Source organism: Scyliorhinus torazame, chromosome 19 (assembly GCF_047496885.1).
Source record: "Scyliorhinus torazame isolate Kashiwa2021f chromosome 19, sScyTor2.1, whole genome shotgun sequence".
In the NCBI taxonomy this organism is placed as follows: Eukaryota; Metazoa; Chordata; class Chondrichthyes; order Carcharhiniformes; family Scyliorhinidae; genus Scyliorhinus; species Scyliorhinus torazame.
The window spans coordinates 52,023,739-52,041,809 of NC_092725.1; the positions used below are offsets into that span (position 1 = coordinate 52,023,739).

The 18,071-nt window shown below is 48.6% G+C and overlaps 1 protein-coding gene across 4 annotated transcripts in view; it reads left to right on the plus strand.

Annotated features, from left to right (window-relative positions):
• hipk2 (homeodomain interacting protein kinase 2) overlaps window positions 1-18,071 on the plus strand; it is a 405,644-nt gene that overhangs the window by 54,088 nt on the left and 333,485 nt on the right. For all 4 annotated transcript variants that reach the window (XM_072484274.1, XM_072484276.1, XM_072484275.1 and 1 more), the window contains exon 2: window positions 12,886-13,972. In XM_072484274.1, the coding sequence (XP_072340375.1) occupies window positions 12,886-13,972 (1,087 nt within the window). The remainder of the gene's footprint in view (window positions 1-12,885; window positions 13,973-18,071) is intronic.

Below are 18,071 nucleotides of genomic sequence, written 5' to 3' on the forward strand. Positions count from 1 at the left end.
AATGCCGGCCATAATCTGTAATCAGACGCAAAAGTGCTACCACTCACTGGGCCATGGCCAACATATGTACTGCTATCCCAAGGCTGTGATAGTTGAATGGAGTTCTGAAACATGCAGGAGTGGGTGGCACGGTGGCACAGTGGTTAGCACTGCTGCCTCACAGAACCAGGGACCTGGGCTCAATTCTGGCCTCGGGTGACTGTGTGGGGTTTGTACTTTCTCCCTGTGTCTGCGTGGGTTTCCTCCGGGTGCTACGGTTTCCTCCCATAAGGCAAAGATGTACAAGTTAGGTGGATTGGTCATGTTAAATTGCCCCTTAGTGTCCAATGTTGGACAGGTTAGATGTGGTTATGGGGATAGTGCGGAGGCCTGGGTATGGTGCTCTTTAAGAGGGTCGTACGGACTCGATAGGTCAAATGGTCTCCTTCTGCACTGTTGGAATTCTGTGGTTCTATTGAGTCAAATCAGGAATTGCAAACCCCCATCAATTGTGAGTTGGTTGTAGAGTGGGGGAATACTACACTCAGTTTTACGTACTCAACCTTAGGAAAGCCTTGGAGGGGTGCAGTGCACATTCACCAGAATGATACCAGAGTGTAAAGAGTTTCATTCTGAGGACAGACTGAGATTAAATGATTGATTTTTGTTGACGAAGGAAATCGAGCAAGGCTCAGTAAATGGAGTTGAATTACAGATCAGCCAGCCATGATATTGAATGAGGTTGCGCTGATGGGCTGAATGGTCTTCTCCTGTTCCTGTGTTTTATATATCCATATGGATTGGGTTGTAGAGTTATTTTTAGGTGGGGCTTTGAATGGACTTTCTGAGTGTGGTCATTTTGTATATAAATTTGTAAAAAGAGGACCTCCAGTTATATGGAACCCAACTGTAAACTAAGGGTTCTTACCCCTCCTATCTAGTGTGATCTGTCATAGAAATAGAAATATTGAAGAAAAAGAGAGCCGATGCGGAGAGCCATGATCCAAGGTGATTCACAACCACTGGGTTACTGTGCTGTCCCTGCTATTATATCAATAAATGCAGTGTGCAACTCCCACACTGTAAGCTACCATAAATGATGCAAATAGTGAATGAGCAGTTAACCTTCCTGGTGGTGGTTTGGAGAGGAATGTTGATCAGGATAGAGGGAAAACATTCCGCTCTTTGGGTCGCATACCTCGTGTGTTTGTTAAACCTGTATGTGACATTGTGCAGAGTCACAGAGCGAGTATAAATTGCAATCATTGTATGAGAGAAAAAGTGGGAATGAGTAAAGTAACAGGCATCAAAATCTAATCTATATTGCTGGTGCCATTTCCTGGTCACCAGCCTAATACCATTCACCGTCCTTTTGATTATTCACCCCTCAGTGTTTCCATGTGCCACTGGCTGGTAATGTACCTGATGCGAAGTACAAATATGTTCCCAACTCTCTTCACCACCCCCCATAAATTCTAATCTATTTGATTAACCTTCTGTCCCCCCCCCCTCCCACCACCACCACCAACAACTCAGATAATGAGAGTTTATATCGTCACCTATAAGTTTGTTAGTTGGTACTGTTTGTACGATTGTCTATATACACCTGAGTGAGAGCACTATAAAGGTATCGGCCGAACTTGAATAGTGAGCATTGCTAATTGCTAAGCATTGCTTACCTTTATTTTCCTACTGTTTTGTATTGGAGGAGAAATAGAAATCTGGAACTCTCCCGAAATGATTGTGGATGCAAGGATGCTGTCGTGTTATGTACTCTGGGATAACACAGGCTGCAACTGGATGCAGCTTTAACCAAAAGATACTCCAGACCTTGAAGTTTGTTCAATCTGATTTATTGAACCAGTAGCACAGTTAGCACAGTTCTCTATGAGTTCGACTCTCTGCTAACCTAAGTGTGGTTACTCTGTCTGACTGAACCAGACTAGCTCTTAGCCATGTGCTGGAGGTGTGATACTGTACATACACCCCTGACTCACTCTGTAGATGTTCATCAGTGGAAAGAGGCGGAGTGTGAGTGCCTTGTGCCTTTTATAGTGAGATACCACCCCTGAGTGTCCTGCCTGCTCATTGGTCATGTCCTGTTCTCTGTGTTCGTTAGCTGCCTCTCTGTGCCTGTCTGTATAGCTTTATCTGCATGTCTGCATATCATGACATCTCCCCTTTTTTTAATGTTTTGTTGGCACATGGGAATATACTTACATGTGGTGGCATATATTAACATATTTACAAGCGGTGGCATATGTGAACGTATTTACATGTGAAGACAGCTGCCTAATGTGAGAAAACAGAACATATCAAACAAAACAAATGTTCATAGGTCCAGTCTCTGGGGCTTGCATCTGATCCTTGTCAACCGCCGGAGAGGTGGTGGTGGGGACGACGGCGCCTTGACAGGCGGGATGGAAGCCTGACTGGTGGCCTCGTAGTTCGAGGTATCAGGGGGTGGCAAAACAACGGACGGAAACGGAGAAGAAAGCGGTTGCGGGCAGGCAACTTTGCGCAGTGCCTGTCTGTTTCGTCGCACAACAGAACCATCAGCCATATGTATAACATACAAGCTGTCGAACAACGACAGCTGGAGCAGACCAGCCACCATCCGGTATCTTGATCCTGACAGTGTCTGCTGGGGATAACACGGGCAAATCGGTGGCATGAGCATCAGAGCCCTGCTTTTGCTGGTTTCGGAGCTGCTGTACCTTCTGCAGCACCGGGAGGTGATCCAGGTTGGGCAAGTGTATGGCTGGAAGTGTCGTCCGCAGGTCCCTGTTCATCAGGAGTTGAGCCGGCGACATGCCAGTGGGCAGTGGGGTCACCCTGTACGCAAGAAGAAGAAGAAGAAGAAGAAATCGCTTATTGTCACAAGTAGGCTTCAAATGACGTTACTGTGAAAAGCCCCTAGTCGCCACATTCCACACCTGTTCGGGGAGGCTGGTACGGGAGGAAGCAGCGCGAGGTAGATGTCAGAAGCAGAATCCGCGGCCTTGCAGATGAGCTGTTTCACAATGTGCACCCCTTTTTCAACCTTCCCATTGGACTGCGGATAGTGTGGGCTGGAAGTGACATGTTTGAAATGGTATGACTTGGCAAACATAGACCACTCGTGGCTGTTGAAGCACGGGCCATTGTCACTCATGACAGTGAGTGGGATACCATACCTGGAGAACGTCTCCTTACAGGCCTTGATGATGGTCCGAGATGTGAGGTCTGAGAGCTTCACGACTTCAGGGTAATTGGAGAAATAGTCAAGAATCAACACGTAGTCACGACCATTCGCACGAGAGAGGTCGATGCCAACCTTAGACCACGATTTCATGCTGCTGGAGCGTCTCCTTGCTCTGCGCTGGCTGGAAGTGTTGACAGGTCGCACAGTTGAGGACCATGTTCGAGATGCCCTGGCTAATACCAGGCCAGTAGACAGCCTGCCTGGACTGCGTCTGCACTTCCCGACGCCCAGGTGTCCCTCATGGATTTGGTGGAGCACCAAGCTCTGGAGACTGAGTGGAATGACAATCCGGTCCAGCTTGAGGAGGATACCATCAGTCACCATCAGGTCGTCCTTTACATTGTAAAATTGAGGGCACTGCCCTTTCTGCCAGCCATTGGCGAGGTGGTGCATGACACGCTGCAAGAGGGGGTCTTTGGCTGTCTCCTCGCGAATACGAACCACCTTCTCATCAGACGCCGGGAGGGTGCTAGCACACAGCTGCACCTGTGATTCAATCTGCCGGATGATTTCCAGCGGTTCACTAGGCAATGTGATGGAGCGGGACAATGCATCAGCGATGGTGAGCTCCGTGCCAGTCGTGTACACTAAGTTAAAGTCGTACCTTCTGAGTTTGAGGAGGATGCGCTGCAACTGAGGCGTCATGTCGTTCAGGTCCTTGTGGATAATGCGGACCAGAGGCCTATGATCTGTCTCGACAGTGAATGTCGGCAGGCCGTAGACATAGTCGTGAAACTTGAGAATTCCAGTGAGAAGACCCAGGCATTCCTTCTCTATTTGCGCATACCTTGTTTCGGTGGGCGTCATGGCCCTCGATGCGTAGGCTACCGGTGCCCAGGATGAAGTGTCATCGCGTTGAAGCAGCACCGCACCGATGCCATCCTGGCTCGCATCTGTCGAGATCTTCGCCTCCCTGTCTGGGTCGAAAAATGCCAAGACGGGTGCAGTGGTGAGCTTGGCTCTCAGCTCCAACCACTCTGCCTGATGTGCTGCTTTCCACTCAAAGGCAGTGGACTTTTTCACCAGGTTTCGTAGGGCCGTGGTGTGTGAGGCCAGGTTTGGGATGAACTTGCCCAAAAAATTGACCATGCCCAGGAAGCGCAACCTTGTCTTCAGGGACCTTCATGGCTTGGATGGCCTTGACCTTGTCTGTGTCCGGGCGCACGCCCTGCTGAGAGATCTGGTCACCTAGGACCTTGAATGTCGACATGCCAAAGCAACATTTGGACCTGTTCAGCTTCAGGCCATTGGCGTGGACATGGCGAATACCTGCTGGAGACGGGATACATGCTCTTCAGGGGTCGTGGACCATATGATGATGTCGTCCACGTACACACAAACCCCTTCAATGCCCTCCATCATCTGCTCTGTGATGCAATGGAAGATCTCCGATGCCGAGACAATGCCAAACGACATGCGATTATAGCAGTAACCGCCAAACGGTGTGATGAAGGTGCAGAGCCTTCTGCTGGACTTATCCAGCTGGATTTGCCAAAATCCAGGTGATGCATCTAACTTGGTGGAAAAACGTGCGTGTGCCATCTCACTGGTGTGTTCCTCCCACTTCGGGATGGGGTAGTGTTCACACATTATATTGTTATTGAGATCCTTGGGATCAATGCAGATGCGCAGGTCTCCCAAAGGCTTTCTAACACATACCATCGAGCTGACCCAGTCAGTCGGTTCGGTTACCTTGGAAATGATGCCCTGTTGCTGAAGATCCTTGAGCTGTGCCTTCAGGCGCTCCCTCAGCGGAGCCGGGACCCAGCTTGGTGCGTGGACCACTGACTTGGCATCAGGTCGGAGCAGAATCTTTTATCGATATGGCAGCGTGCTCATCCCGTCGAACACATCCGGATACTGAGCGAGGATATCGTCAATGCCGGCCTGGAGGATGTCGTTGTGTAAACCCACTGCACGAGGTTCAGCTGCTTGCAGACATGCACGCCAAGTAGGGATGCCCTGTCTGGCTTGACAATTTCAAAACGTAACCGTGCATGGGTGCTCCGGCTGGAGACGAGTAGATGGCAGGATCCCAGTGCCGTGATAGCATTTCCGTTGTGGTCCAGGAGTCTGCAGGCTGCTGGAAGGACCTTGGGGGGCTTCTTGATGCGTTTGAAATCTGCCTGTGAGAGGAGGTTGGCAGAAGCACCTGTGTCCAGCTTAAACTGGATGGAGCAGTGGTTGACCTGCATCACCGCACGCCATTCGTCCGCAGAATCCACAGCGAGGATGGATTGAATTTGTGATGAGTTGGATGTGGCATATTCATATTTGGTAATGATGCCCACACAGTAGGCGGACTCCAGGCATTCTTCCTCTGGATCCGTTGTGCTGCCAGGATCAGAATCCTGTAATCGTTGTTGCACACTCTGAACGCGCCGTCGTCGGAATTGGGAGCGCTGGCCCCTGACTGGTGGTGCAGACCTGCACAAGGCTGCATAGTGTCCAGGCTTCCCCCAGTTTAAACATCGCCTGCCTCTTGCAGGGCAGTGTTTCTTTAAGTGGGCGTTGCCGCAGTTCGAGCACGTCATGACGTTGGCGTCCTGACGCTCCGTGCGTCGTCGCACATGCGCAGTGCGGATGTCGGCCGCTTCGTTATCCCGTTCGCATCGCACATGCGTGGGGCCCTGGGAAAAGTGCGCAAAATGGCCGCTTTCATCAATGCTGGGGCTCTGCATCCGGGAGATGGCCTGCACACTCTCTGCCTCGTTGGAGGCAAGTTTCTCATTTTCAGCCGATTTGTACTGGGCATAGCGATTTTTGGCGTGCTCATGCACTGTGCGTGTTTCAATCGCGACTGGCAGGGTCATATGCTTGATTTTCAGTAGCTGCTCTCTCAGAGGATCAGAGTGAATTCCAAAAACGATTTGGTCTCTGATCATGGAGTCAGCAATATCACCAAAGTTGCAGGACAGCGCTAGCAGGCGGAGGTTAGTTAAGAAGGTGTTGAAAGATTCATCTTTACCTTGTAGACGCTGTTTGAATATGTAGCGCTCGAAGATTTCATTGGTGTCCACTTCACAGTGACTGTCAAACTTGTCCAGGATGGTCTGAAACTTTGTCTTGTCTTGGCCTTCAGTGAAGTGAAAAGTGTTGAAGAGTTCGATGGCTTGATCACCCGCTGTTGAGAGGAGAAGCGCGATCTTCCTTGCATCAGACGCTCCCACGAGGTCTGAAGCTTCGATGTACAGCAGAAACTTTTGCTTGAATGCCCGCCAGTTGGCACTGAGATTGCCGGAGGTCCTGAGCTGGTGAGGAGCCTGAATCTTCTCCATGGTGCTGGGATACATTCGCAGGTCGTCACGGAACGGACTGAGGAAAACCACCTAGATTAAGCAGTCTCCTGGTAGTATGTCGTGTTATGTACTCTGGGATAACACAGGCTGCAACTGGATGCAGCTTTAACCAAAAGATACTCCAGACCTCGAAGTTAGTTCATTCTGATTTATTGAACCAGTAGCAGAGTTCTCTATGAATTCGACTCTCTGCTAACCTAAGTGTGGTTACTCTGACTGAACCAGACTAGCTCTTCGCCAGGTGCTGGAGGTGTGATACTGTACATACACCCTGACTCACTCTGTAGATGTTCATCAGTGGAAAGAGGCGGAGTGTGAGTGCCTCGTGCCTTTTATAGTGAGATACCACCCCTGAGTGTCCTGCCTGCTCATTGGTCATGTCCTTTCTCTGTGTTCATTAGCTGCCTGTCTGTACCTGTCTGTATATCATTATCTGCATGTCTGCATATCATGACAGATGCCAAGACTGGGATATAGTGGATAGATTTTTGTTGATAAGGGTTTAGAGGGACAGGGAACTAAGGCATGTCAATGGAGTTGAGTTGAAGACCAGCCAGGATTGAAAAGAGCAGAGCAGAGGGACTGAATGACATTCCCCTGTTCCCAAAGTTCAGACTTGACATTCCTGCAAATTTCCTTTGTCTCTTAGTAACCAAGGATCTAAGTGAAGGAATACCTTCATTTTGTAGCCCTGGACAGGGAATTAATAATAATGATCTTTATTGTCACAAGTAGGCTTACAGTGCAGTGAAGTTACTGTGAAAAGCCTCTAGTTGCCACATTCCGGCGCCTGTTTGGGATAATAGAGGGAGAATTCAAAATGTCTAAATTACCTGACAGCTCGTCTTTCGGAACTTGTGGAAGGAAACCGGAGCACCCGGAGGAAACCCACGCAGACACGGAGACAGCGTGCAGACTCCACACAAACAGTGATCCAAGCCGGGAATCGAACCTGGGACCCTGGAGCTGTGAAGCAACAGTGCTACCCACTGTGCTACCGTTCTGCTATGAACCTAATTATTGTCAGGTGGTGGCCTGTGCTTGTATGACAGCCCTGTGCATCTTGTGACCTTTCCTTAATCCACTTCCAAGAGGGTGAATTGATAGTTCGATTGGAATAACCTCCTCCCAATAAGTCCGGGATAATTGAGAAGGTGGACATTGATAAGGTGGTCCCATGCTCCTTCCCTCGCCCCCTTCCCAACCTCCACCCCAAATCTCTGTGTCAAACCACCTTCCCCAGAAGAATCTTGACGTGTGGTGGCAATACTTTGTGGAAGCCATTCGAAACTCTCTGTGGGGGGCAGGTAATCCTGGCGTTTGTGTTTGTGTGCGCCAGGTTTGTCGTTGACATGGTGCTGTTGAGGGCAGAGTTGTGACAGGGGTAATGTTGATGAGTATCCTGTAATGTCCCGCACGGGACTTACGGGGTAAGGATGACCGTCTTCCCCGTGATCCTTGCGGAGTACAAGTTCTCCCGCTCGGGGCGGGATAACTCTATTAGCCAGTGTATAAAACGTCGGCCAGCAAGGCGCCGACCTTGAGAGAGAAACCCGGTAAAGATCTACTAGGCAGTGGAAATGCCATATTGTAAATAAATCTTTGTTCTTTATTTCACTCGGTATGGACTCCCCGTATCCTTGTTCATGTATCACAGTATCACAGTGGTTAGCACTGTTGCCTCACAGCGCCAGGGTCCCAGGTTCGATTCCCGGCTTGTGCCACAGTCTGTGCGGAGTCTGCACGTTTTCCCTGTGCCTGAGTGGGTTTCCGCCGGGTGCTCCGGTTTCCTCCCACAAGTCCCAAAGGATGTGCTATTAGATGAATTGGACATTCTGAATTCTCCCTCGAATATGCGCCGGAATATTTTTTCACAGTAACTTCATTGCAGTATTAATTTAGAGTACCCAATTCATTTTTTTCCAATTAAGGGGCAATTTTAGCGTGTCCAATCCACCTACCCTGCACATCTTTGGGTTGTGGGGGCGGAACCCACGCAAACACGGGGCAAATGTGCAAACTCCACACAGACAGTGACCCAGAGCCGGGATCGAACCTGGGACCTCGGCGCTGTGAGGCAGCAGGGCTAACCCACTGCGCCACCGTGCTGCCCGTGTTAGTGTAAGCCTACCTGTGACAATAATAAAGATTATTACAATTATTATAAAATGCCACGACCAAGACACTTATTCCTCATGCTGTTACCCAAGCTTCACCATCACCTTCTTGAGGGCAATTAGGGATGGGTAATAAATGCTGGCCTTTCAAATGCCACTAACACCCGGGAAGGAAGAATAAAAAAATCTCGTCAGAGGCATTTGGAGGGTAGCTGAACAAAATGAAAGCCCATCAAGTGGCTCAACCCTCAGCTTCACCCTTGGCAGAGCAATTTACTGACCCATCCACAACCTCAGGGAGGTTTTTTACATGGTTGAAGCATGAGGAATAGGAGCAAATCATTCAGCCACTCAACCCACCCTATCATTGATTCAGACCAAAGCTGATTTGTACCTCCTTCCATTTCCCTGCCTTTGTTGCGCAGCCTATTATTCACCAGCTTTTGCAGAAGAGTTCCAGATTCCTACTACACTTGTCTGAAAGAAATACCTCCTGACTTTCGTCTTGATTGTTCTAGTTCTACCTTTAAGACTTTGTCCCTCTGTCCTTGATTTCCCTGACCAGAGGAAGTAGTTTATCTATTGACGGGTACCCTCAATGTCTCACCGCCCCCACCACCACTCATCTTCCAGTGGTGCCTGGTATTGTTCTCAACCATTGAGACCAGAAGGGCCGAGCTCCCATCCCCAGTTGTGAGTTCCTGGGGTGCTTTGTGGCAGGGAAGCGAGGGAACAGGAAATGTGAGAGGTTATGCCCTCTGAAGTGGAACAGCAGGCCCACGGTCACTGTCAGTGGGCCGCCTTGGGTGAGGTAGCAGAGGATAACCATAGCAGACCAAGAGACAGCACCTTGAGGAGAAAGTGATTGCAATGTTTGTGCTGGGCTGCTGCTGGTACATTGAATTATTATGAACGTTGAGTGAAGCAAGACGTAAACAAGTTCTAAATTGAAGCCTGTGTCTCAGAACTGTTTGTTAAGGCGATCCCTGAGATAGATAACATTAGCCTCATCTGAAATATCACGCTGTTTTTCGACATCAAAACCCTTCAGGATTTGAAGCTTATGCTCCAAGTGCCTTGAGGAATGGGTATATATTTTAACCCGTTGCAGCCCATGGTTGTGCAAATATACATTGGTGGGGATTGCTATATCATGACTGACCACAATATTGATCCCGAATGCTGCCACTGAGGCCAAGTGGAAAAAAGAAAGGTTTGCATTTATTTTTTTCACTTGTCCTTTCAGCATTGCAGGCCCTTCCAAAGTGCTTGACACCCAATGAAGTACTTTTGAAGTTTGTTCATTGCAGCCAATTTGCACAGTGCCAAGCTCCCACACATAGCAGTGTGATTGTGATGTTGATTGGGGAATTTCCAGAACTCCAGGAATATGGGGCGGCACAGTGGTTAGCACTGCTGCCACACAGCGCCAGGGACCTGGGTTCAATTCCGGCCTTGGGTGACTGTGTGGAGTTTGCACTTTCTCCCCGTGTCTGCGTGGGTTTCCTTGGGTGTTCCAGTTTCCTCCCACAGCCCAAAGATGTGCAGGTTAGGTAGACTGGTCATTCTAAATTGCTCCTTTGTGTCCAAAGGTTGAGAGGATGCTCTTTCAGAGGGTCAGCGTACACTCGATGGGCCAGATTGTCTCCTTCAGCACTGTAATGATTCTGTGATCCAATTCTCTTCCGTTCTGCATCAAAATAGTGATCTTTAGCAATGACCTGAGAGACAGAGAGCGCCTCAGTTTTATGTCCCCTCTGAGAGATGGCACTTCTCATTACTGTACTGAATCGCCAGCCTATACATATAGGCCCAATCTACTCAATCTCTCTTTGAAGGACAACCCAGGTATCAATCCAGTTGCGTCCCTCTAATGGTATCGGAAAGTATTTAATCATGTATGCGGGGGTGAGGGTGGTGGTAGTGGTGGGGGTGGGGTGGGCGTGGGGGGGGGGGGGGGGGGGGGGGGGTTGGTCAAAAACAAGGGGAATAGCCGGAAAATTAGAGCCGGGAGTGAAACGAGGAAGCACTTTTTCATTAAACTCTATACAGTACTTCAGCTAAGTGTGGTCTTACCAAGACTCCATATAATTGTAGCAAGACTTCCTTACTCTTATAACTCAACCCTCTTGAAATAAAGGCTAACATACCATTTGTTGCTGGTTGAGCACTGTCGCTGGCTTTGAAAGCAGACCAAGGCAGGCCAGGGCAGGCCAGCAGCACGGTTCAATTCCCGTACCAGCCTCCCCGAACAGGCGCCGGAATGTGGCGACTAGGAACTTTTCACAGTAACTTCATTTGAAGCCAACTTGTGACAATAAGCGATTTTCATTTAATTTCATTTTCATTTTCATTTTATTTAAGAGTGCTTCCTGTATATGCACATTAACTTTCTGTGATCCGTGACCCTCTAAATACGAACATTTACTGGTCTGTTGTTTTTTAAAAAGCAGCAAAGCAGTTACTTGGGTGCTGCCTGAGGAAAGATGACACCTAAGATGCAGCAGACTGTAATAGTGAAAACATCAGGAGCCCCAGATTGACACCTGTCAGCTGCTTTCACTATTGCTGGACCACTCTCCGACTGGCTTGGCCATCACCCACCCACTGGCCTCTGTTCTACTAACCATTGGTCCTCAGGCTGCACGCTATCTGCCAGAGTTAGTCTGGGCCCTGGACTCCATTCTCTTTGAGCTGTTGGACGGACATGGACACTGGCCCAGTTGGTCCAATTCTAGGCCTCCTAGCTATCCTGAACCATTTCCTGAACTATCCATTTCCTGAAGAATCCATTTCCTGAACTATCCATTTCCTGAAGAATCCATTTCCTGAACTATCCATTTCCTGAAGAATCCATTTCCTGAACTATCTGAAGTACATATCCTCTCCATCACCAAGAGCACTGGCCTCTGTAATTTCTGCTGCCTCTCCCTTGTGCCAGCTCACCTACTGCTGAAACCTTCATCAGTGCCTTTGTTACCACCAGACTTAGCTATTCCAATGCTTTCCTGACTGGCCTTGCATCCTCCATCCTTCAGAAACTTGAACTCATCCAAGCTCCTTTCACAATTCCACCATTGGCTGTCAGGTCCTCGATCTGTGAAATTTGCTCCCGAAACCTCTTGCTACCTCTCTCTCCTCCTCTAAGATGTTCCTTAAACCTAACACTTTACCTGAGGTCATCAATTCTCCTCCTGCAGACAATTATGTCGATAATGCTCCTGTGCAGCACCTTGGGACATTTAACTTATTAAAGGTGCTAGATAAACACAAATTGTTGTTTAGCTTTCTCTGAATTGTTCTTGGTGACTTTTTTGTTTTTTTTAATGATAGGATGGCGCGTAAAGGTTGACTGCATAATGTAAGATCTCATGGTGTTGGGGGTCGTATAATGGCATAGTTAGAGGAATGGCTAACTCTGGTGGGATGCCGAAGGGATCAGTACCATAACTCAACTATTTATGATCTATACTCATGATTTGGATGCATCAGGCAGCATGGTGGTGCAGTGGTTAGCACAGCTGCCTCACGGCGCTGAGGTCCCAGGTTCGATCCCAGCTCTAGGTCACTGTCCGTGTGGAGTTTGCACATTCTCCCCGTGTTTGCGTGGGTTTCACCCCCACAACCCCAAGATGTGCAGGCTTGGTGGATTGGCCACACTAAATTGCCCATTAATTGGAGAAAACAATTGGGTACTCTAAAAAAAATTTTTAATGATTTGGATGAATCGTCAAATTTGCTGATAATTCAAACATAAGTTATGAGGAGGATCAGAATTTTCGCTCCCAAGTCGGGACACTGCCCGGTTCTGCAAAACCGATCTAGGGGGTACGTGCTCCTGCAGGTCAGATTTTCGGTTCGGGAGAATGGATGAAAGTAGGAGTCGTGGTGGGATACTCTGGAATGGGTGAAGTGGTGATCTGGATGGAAGATGCATCGGCACTGTCTAGAGATTTAAAACAAAAGCAATAAAGCATAAAGCAGCTCTCCATCCCTATACCCCCTTTTCCCCATGCCCCATCCATGCTAAATAATGTCACCTCATGTCCACCACTCAGCCATCCTTATGGGCCCCCAAGCCCTCTATGCCAACCCAAGCCTTACTACCAATCCCCCATGATCTTCATGGACTGTGAAATGTTTTATAACATTCTGAGATGATGAAAGATGCCATAATAATGTAAGTTTCTCTTTCTGTACATGGCTGATGTTACAGCTTTCAACCATTGTCCTCTTGTCTCTGTAGGTATGGCCTCGCAAGTGCAAATCTTTTCCCCTCACACAATTCAGTCAAGTGCCTTCTGCAGTGTGAAGAAATTGAAAGTGGAGCCAGGTTCTAACTGGGATATGACCGGGTATGGTTCACACAGTAAAGTCTATAACCAGAACAAGAGTCCGACCATCACACAGTCAACAATCACCGCCTCTCTTCAAGTTACCAATCCGACTCTGTCCTACGAACAGACGGTGATTTTTCCGGCCAGTGCCGGGCACATTGTCTTCACAACAGCAAACAGCACATCGGGGGTTGTGGCCGTATCTGCCCAGACCTTGGGAGGCCTGCAGAATCTGACCCGCCGCAGCACTGTGAGCCTCCTCGACACTTACCAGAAATGTGGCCTGAAGCGGAAGAGTGAGGAACTCGAGAATACCAGCAGCGTGCAGATCATCGAGGAGCATCCGCCAATGCTTCAGAACGCCACCAGTGGCGCCACAGTTGCCACGGCGGCCACTTCCACTGCCACCTCCAAGAACAGTGGGTCGAACAGCGAGGGCGACTACCAGCTCCTGCAGCACGAGGTGCTGTGCTCAATGACCAACACGTACGAGGTGTTGGAGTTCCTTGGCCGGGGGACATTTGGCCAAGTGGTTAAGTGCTGGAAAAGAGGGACCAATGAGATTGTGGCCATTAAGATTCTGAAGAACCACCCTTCCTATGCACGACAGGGCCAGATTGAGGTGAGCATCCTCGCTCGGCTAAGCACAGAGAGCGCGGATGACTACAATTTTGTCCGGGCCTACGAGTGTTTTCAACACAAGAACCACACTTGCCTTGTCTTCGAAATGCTGGAGCAGAACTTGTATGACTTCCTGAAGCAGAACAAGTTCAGTCCCCTGCCCCTCAAGTACATCCGGCCTATCCTGCAGCAGGTAGCCACGGCCCTGATGAAGCTCAAGAGCCTCGGCCTAATTCACGCCGACCTCAAGCCAGAGAACATCATGCTAGTGGACCCGGTCAGGCAGCCATACAGAGTTAAGGTGATAGATTTCGGCTCGGCGAGTCACGTGTCAAAGGCTGTGTGTTCTACTTACTTACAGTCCCGGTATTACAGGTAGGTGCAGGCTTCATTTACCTCATAATTTTCTCACGCTTCATGTCAAACTGGGTATGCGATATTGTGTTACCTCAGGAGTCACAGAGAGCAGTCAAATTGAGACATTGTGATATAGCTCCCTTGTTATACTTTTATTTTGTTTTGAGTAATTGTATCGTCTCTTTTTCTGGCTGGGTGAGCACTTTATGCAGCCGAGAGGCTGGGCAGGTCTCAGGCTCTCCCAATCACTGCCAAAGCCCCTGTAGCAAGGAAAGGCCAGGGCTTGCCTAGTGTGACTCACCCATCTGATTTTCCCCTCTGGCCTCCCCATCTCTCCACAAACAACAACCCCCCCAACCCCGCCGGCCCAACACAGATGGGAGACATTCCAACTTCTTCCGATGGATAGACCAAGAACCAGAAAGTGTGAAGAGCGGGCTTAGTGCTGTGCCTATCCACATGCTCTTTCACATGCTGTCAACCCACTCCTCCCCCGCCCGCTTACCTTTCTAGCTTTAGTTGGTGGTTGCTGCTTTGAAGCATAGCTGCTTTTATGTGGTGTTGGAACTGAAGTTCAATCTTGCAGTAAGTATTTTACGGTTTCATTAAGTATCAAATTGATTTATTTTGCATGCTGCTTATGGAACAACTTCCAGTGCAAATAATGAATCAATCCCAAAGCTCTGTGGATTTCAAATTCCCCATTGCACCCAGCTAGGTAGCCAGGCTCAGTGTGTATATATGTTAGCCACCCAGGAGAATTGGTAGCATTTTAAAGTGTGGAATGTATTCCGTGCCACTGATGGCAAGATGCTACAACATAATGCCTGCGGTCACCTGGGATTACTATCAGCGTGGTGGGTCTCTCAATTAACATGCCTCAGCATCCAAGCAGCATTTACGTGACCAAATATATATTGTGAAGGAATATGAAAGACTCATTCGGATGAAGTAAAGGAATGATGCATAAACCATCCATTTTTAAAAAAACATCATGCCACTGAATTCGTAATCAAATCTTTTTTCTAGTTTGTAAAAAGTGAATTATAGTCTAGTGAAAGCTTGGCGTGCAAGAATGGAAGGAATGTTGTGCAAACAGAAACAGATATGGAGGCAGGGTGATTGTTTATTTTTGCTCAAGAGGTCTAACGAATTTACAGAACAGAACCAAACCATTTGGCCCCAATGGTCTGGACTGGTTTTTATGCTCCATGTGAGTGTCATCCCATCCTACTTCATCTCATCCTCTCAACAAAACATAAGATTACACAAGCTATTTGGCACAAAATCAGGCCATTCGGCCCATCCAGTCCATACCAGTGTTAATGCTCCGCTCGAGCCTCCTCCCATCTTTTCTCATCCAAATCGATCATCGTAACATAGAAACATAGAAAACAGGAACAGGAGGAGGCCATTCGGTCCTTCGAGTCTGCTCCGCCATTCATTATGATCATGGCTGAGTATAATCCATTGCCTGAGGCATGCCCCCCGATGATCTGCCCCTGACCGGCCGACTTCCCGACAGTGTGGGTCTGTCATGGCCTCACCCATCTGGAACTCAGCGTGTCGGCTGCGGACTCAGTCTATCGCCGCCGCAGTCGGGGGGGGGGGGGGCTGATCCGCGGGTAGGGAGACATTATTCAGGGCTGGGGACAGTGTGGTGGGGCAATCCAGGGCGCGCAAGCAGGCCGAAGGGAGGGACTATTTAGTGGGCCGGCCGGGTCCGCGGGCGGCATCCGCCATGAAGCACGGCGCGGCCGCCACCGTGTGCATGCATGGCCAGAGACCCGGCAATTCTCCAGGCCGTATCGGCAGCTAGAGCCGGGTGCTCTACACTGCCTTCCTGATAGCCCCCAGCAAAACGGGGAATCGGCGGCCATTTTGTGCCAGTTTTCCTGGCCCGTTCCCACATCGGCGTGGGGAGATAGTGTCCAAATCGGAGAATCCAGCCCTCAATGTTTTGCCAGCATGATGCCGCCATCAAACACAACTTCCCTTCACTCCCTCTGTCAGCATTCCGCAGAGACCGTTCCCTCTGAGATAATCTAGTCCACTCCTCCACCATACCCTGTACCACTCCCACCACCCATGGCACCTTCCCATGCAATCGCAGAAGGTGTAACACCTGCCCGTTTACCTCTTCCATGCTTAACATCGCAGGCCCAAAACACTCATTCCAGGTTAAGCAGCGTTTCACTTGCATCTCTTCCAATTTGGCCTACTGCATTCGCTGCTCCCAATGTGGTCTCTTCTATATCGGAGAGACCAAACGCAGACTGGGTGATCGCTTTGCTGAGCATCTTCGGTCTGTGCGCATTCAGGACTCTGACCTTCCCGTTGCTTGCCATTTTAACAAAAGACCCTGCTCCCATGCCCACATGTCTGTTCTTGGCCTGCTGCAATGTTCCAGTGAAGCTGAACGCAAACTGGAGGAACAACATCTCATCTTTCGGGTAAGCAACAGCCTTCCGGTCTCAACATCGAATTCAGCAGCTTCAGATGATCAGCTCTACCCCACCTTGACCCATTTGTCTTCATCCCATTTCATTTTAACAGTCTTTTACCATTTCTTTCTTTATTAATATATATTTAACCCCCCCCCCCAATCTTATCCACCTTTCCTTAACCTTTCTCCTCTTTGCTTCCCCTTCCCCTCCCCCCACATCTACAGTTCATCCTCTGATGTTAGTTTCTCTGCTGTTTGACCTTTCACATCTTTTGTTCTCTCTGTGGACTGCCATTAGCACTCTTTCCCCTTGGTTTCTGTGGCCATTAGCACCCGGTTTCCCTGGGTTTCTGTGGCTATGACTCATCTTTCATTCTCACTCCACAGTATAAATATTTCCCACTTTCTCTGTCTGTTAGCTTTGAGAAAGAGTCCTCGGACTCAAAATGTTAGCTCTTTTCTCTCCCTCCAGATGCTGCCAGACCTGCTGAGATTTTCCAGCATTTTCCATTTTGTTTCAGATTCCAGCATCTGCAGTCATTTGCTTTTACCTCAATGTTTTGGCCTCAACTGCTTTGTGTAGTAGCGAATTCCAAAGGCTCACCACTCTCTGGATGAAGAAATTTCTTCTCAGCTCAGTCCTAAATGGTCTACTCCGTATCCTCAGACTGTGACCCCTGTTTTAGACACCCTCACCATCGGGAACATCCTTTCTGCATCTACCCTGTCTAGTTCTGTTAGAATTTTATATGTTTCTATGAGATCCCACCTCATTCTTCTAAACTCCAGCAAATATAATCCTAACCGACTCACTCTCTCAACATATGTCAGCCCCACCATCCCAGGAATCAGCCTGGTAAACCTTCGCTGCACTCACTCCAGAGCAAGAACATCTTTCCTCAGACAAGACCAAAATTGGACACAATATTCCAGGTGAAGGCCCTGTATAATTGCAGCAAGATATCCCTGCTCCTGTACTCAAATCCTCGCGCTATGGAGGCCAACATATCATTTTCCCTTCTTTATCACCTGCTGTAACTATATGCTTGCCTTCAGCGACTGGTGTCAAAAGTCACCCAGGTCTCGTTGCACATTCTCCTCTCAATTTATAGCCATTCAGATAATAATCTGCCTTCCTATTTTTGCAACCAAAGTGGATAACCTTACATTTATCCACCCTCCCACTCAGCTCTGTGTCATCTGCCAATTTGGAGATATTACATTTACTTCCCTCATCTAAATCATTAATATACATTGTGAATAGCTGGTGGCCCAGCACCAACCACTGTGGTGTCCCACTAGCTACTGCCTGCCACTTGGAAAAAGACTTGTTTGTTCCTACTTCTTTCTTCCTCTCTGCCAACCAGTTTTCTATCCATCTCGATACACTATCCCCGATTCCATGCGCTTTAATTTTACTCATCTCTGATATGGGACTTTGTTGAATGCATTCTGAAAGTCCAAATAAACCCCATACACTGGCTCTCGCCGATCAACTCTACTAATTACATCCGAGAAGAATTCCAGTAGATTTGTTAAGTATGGTTTCCATTTCATGAATTCTTTTTCCCCAACTAAATTGGCAATTTAGCATGGCCAATCCATCTAACCTGCTCATCTTTGGGTTGTGGAGGTGAAACCCACGCAGACACAGGGAGAATGTGCAAAATC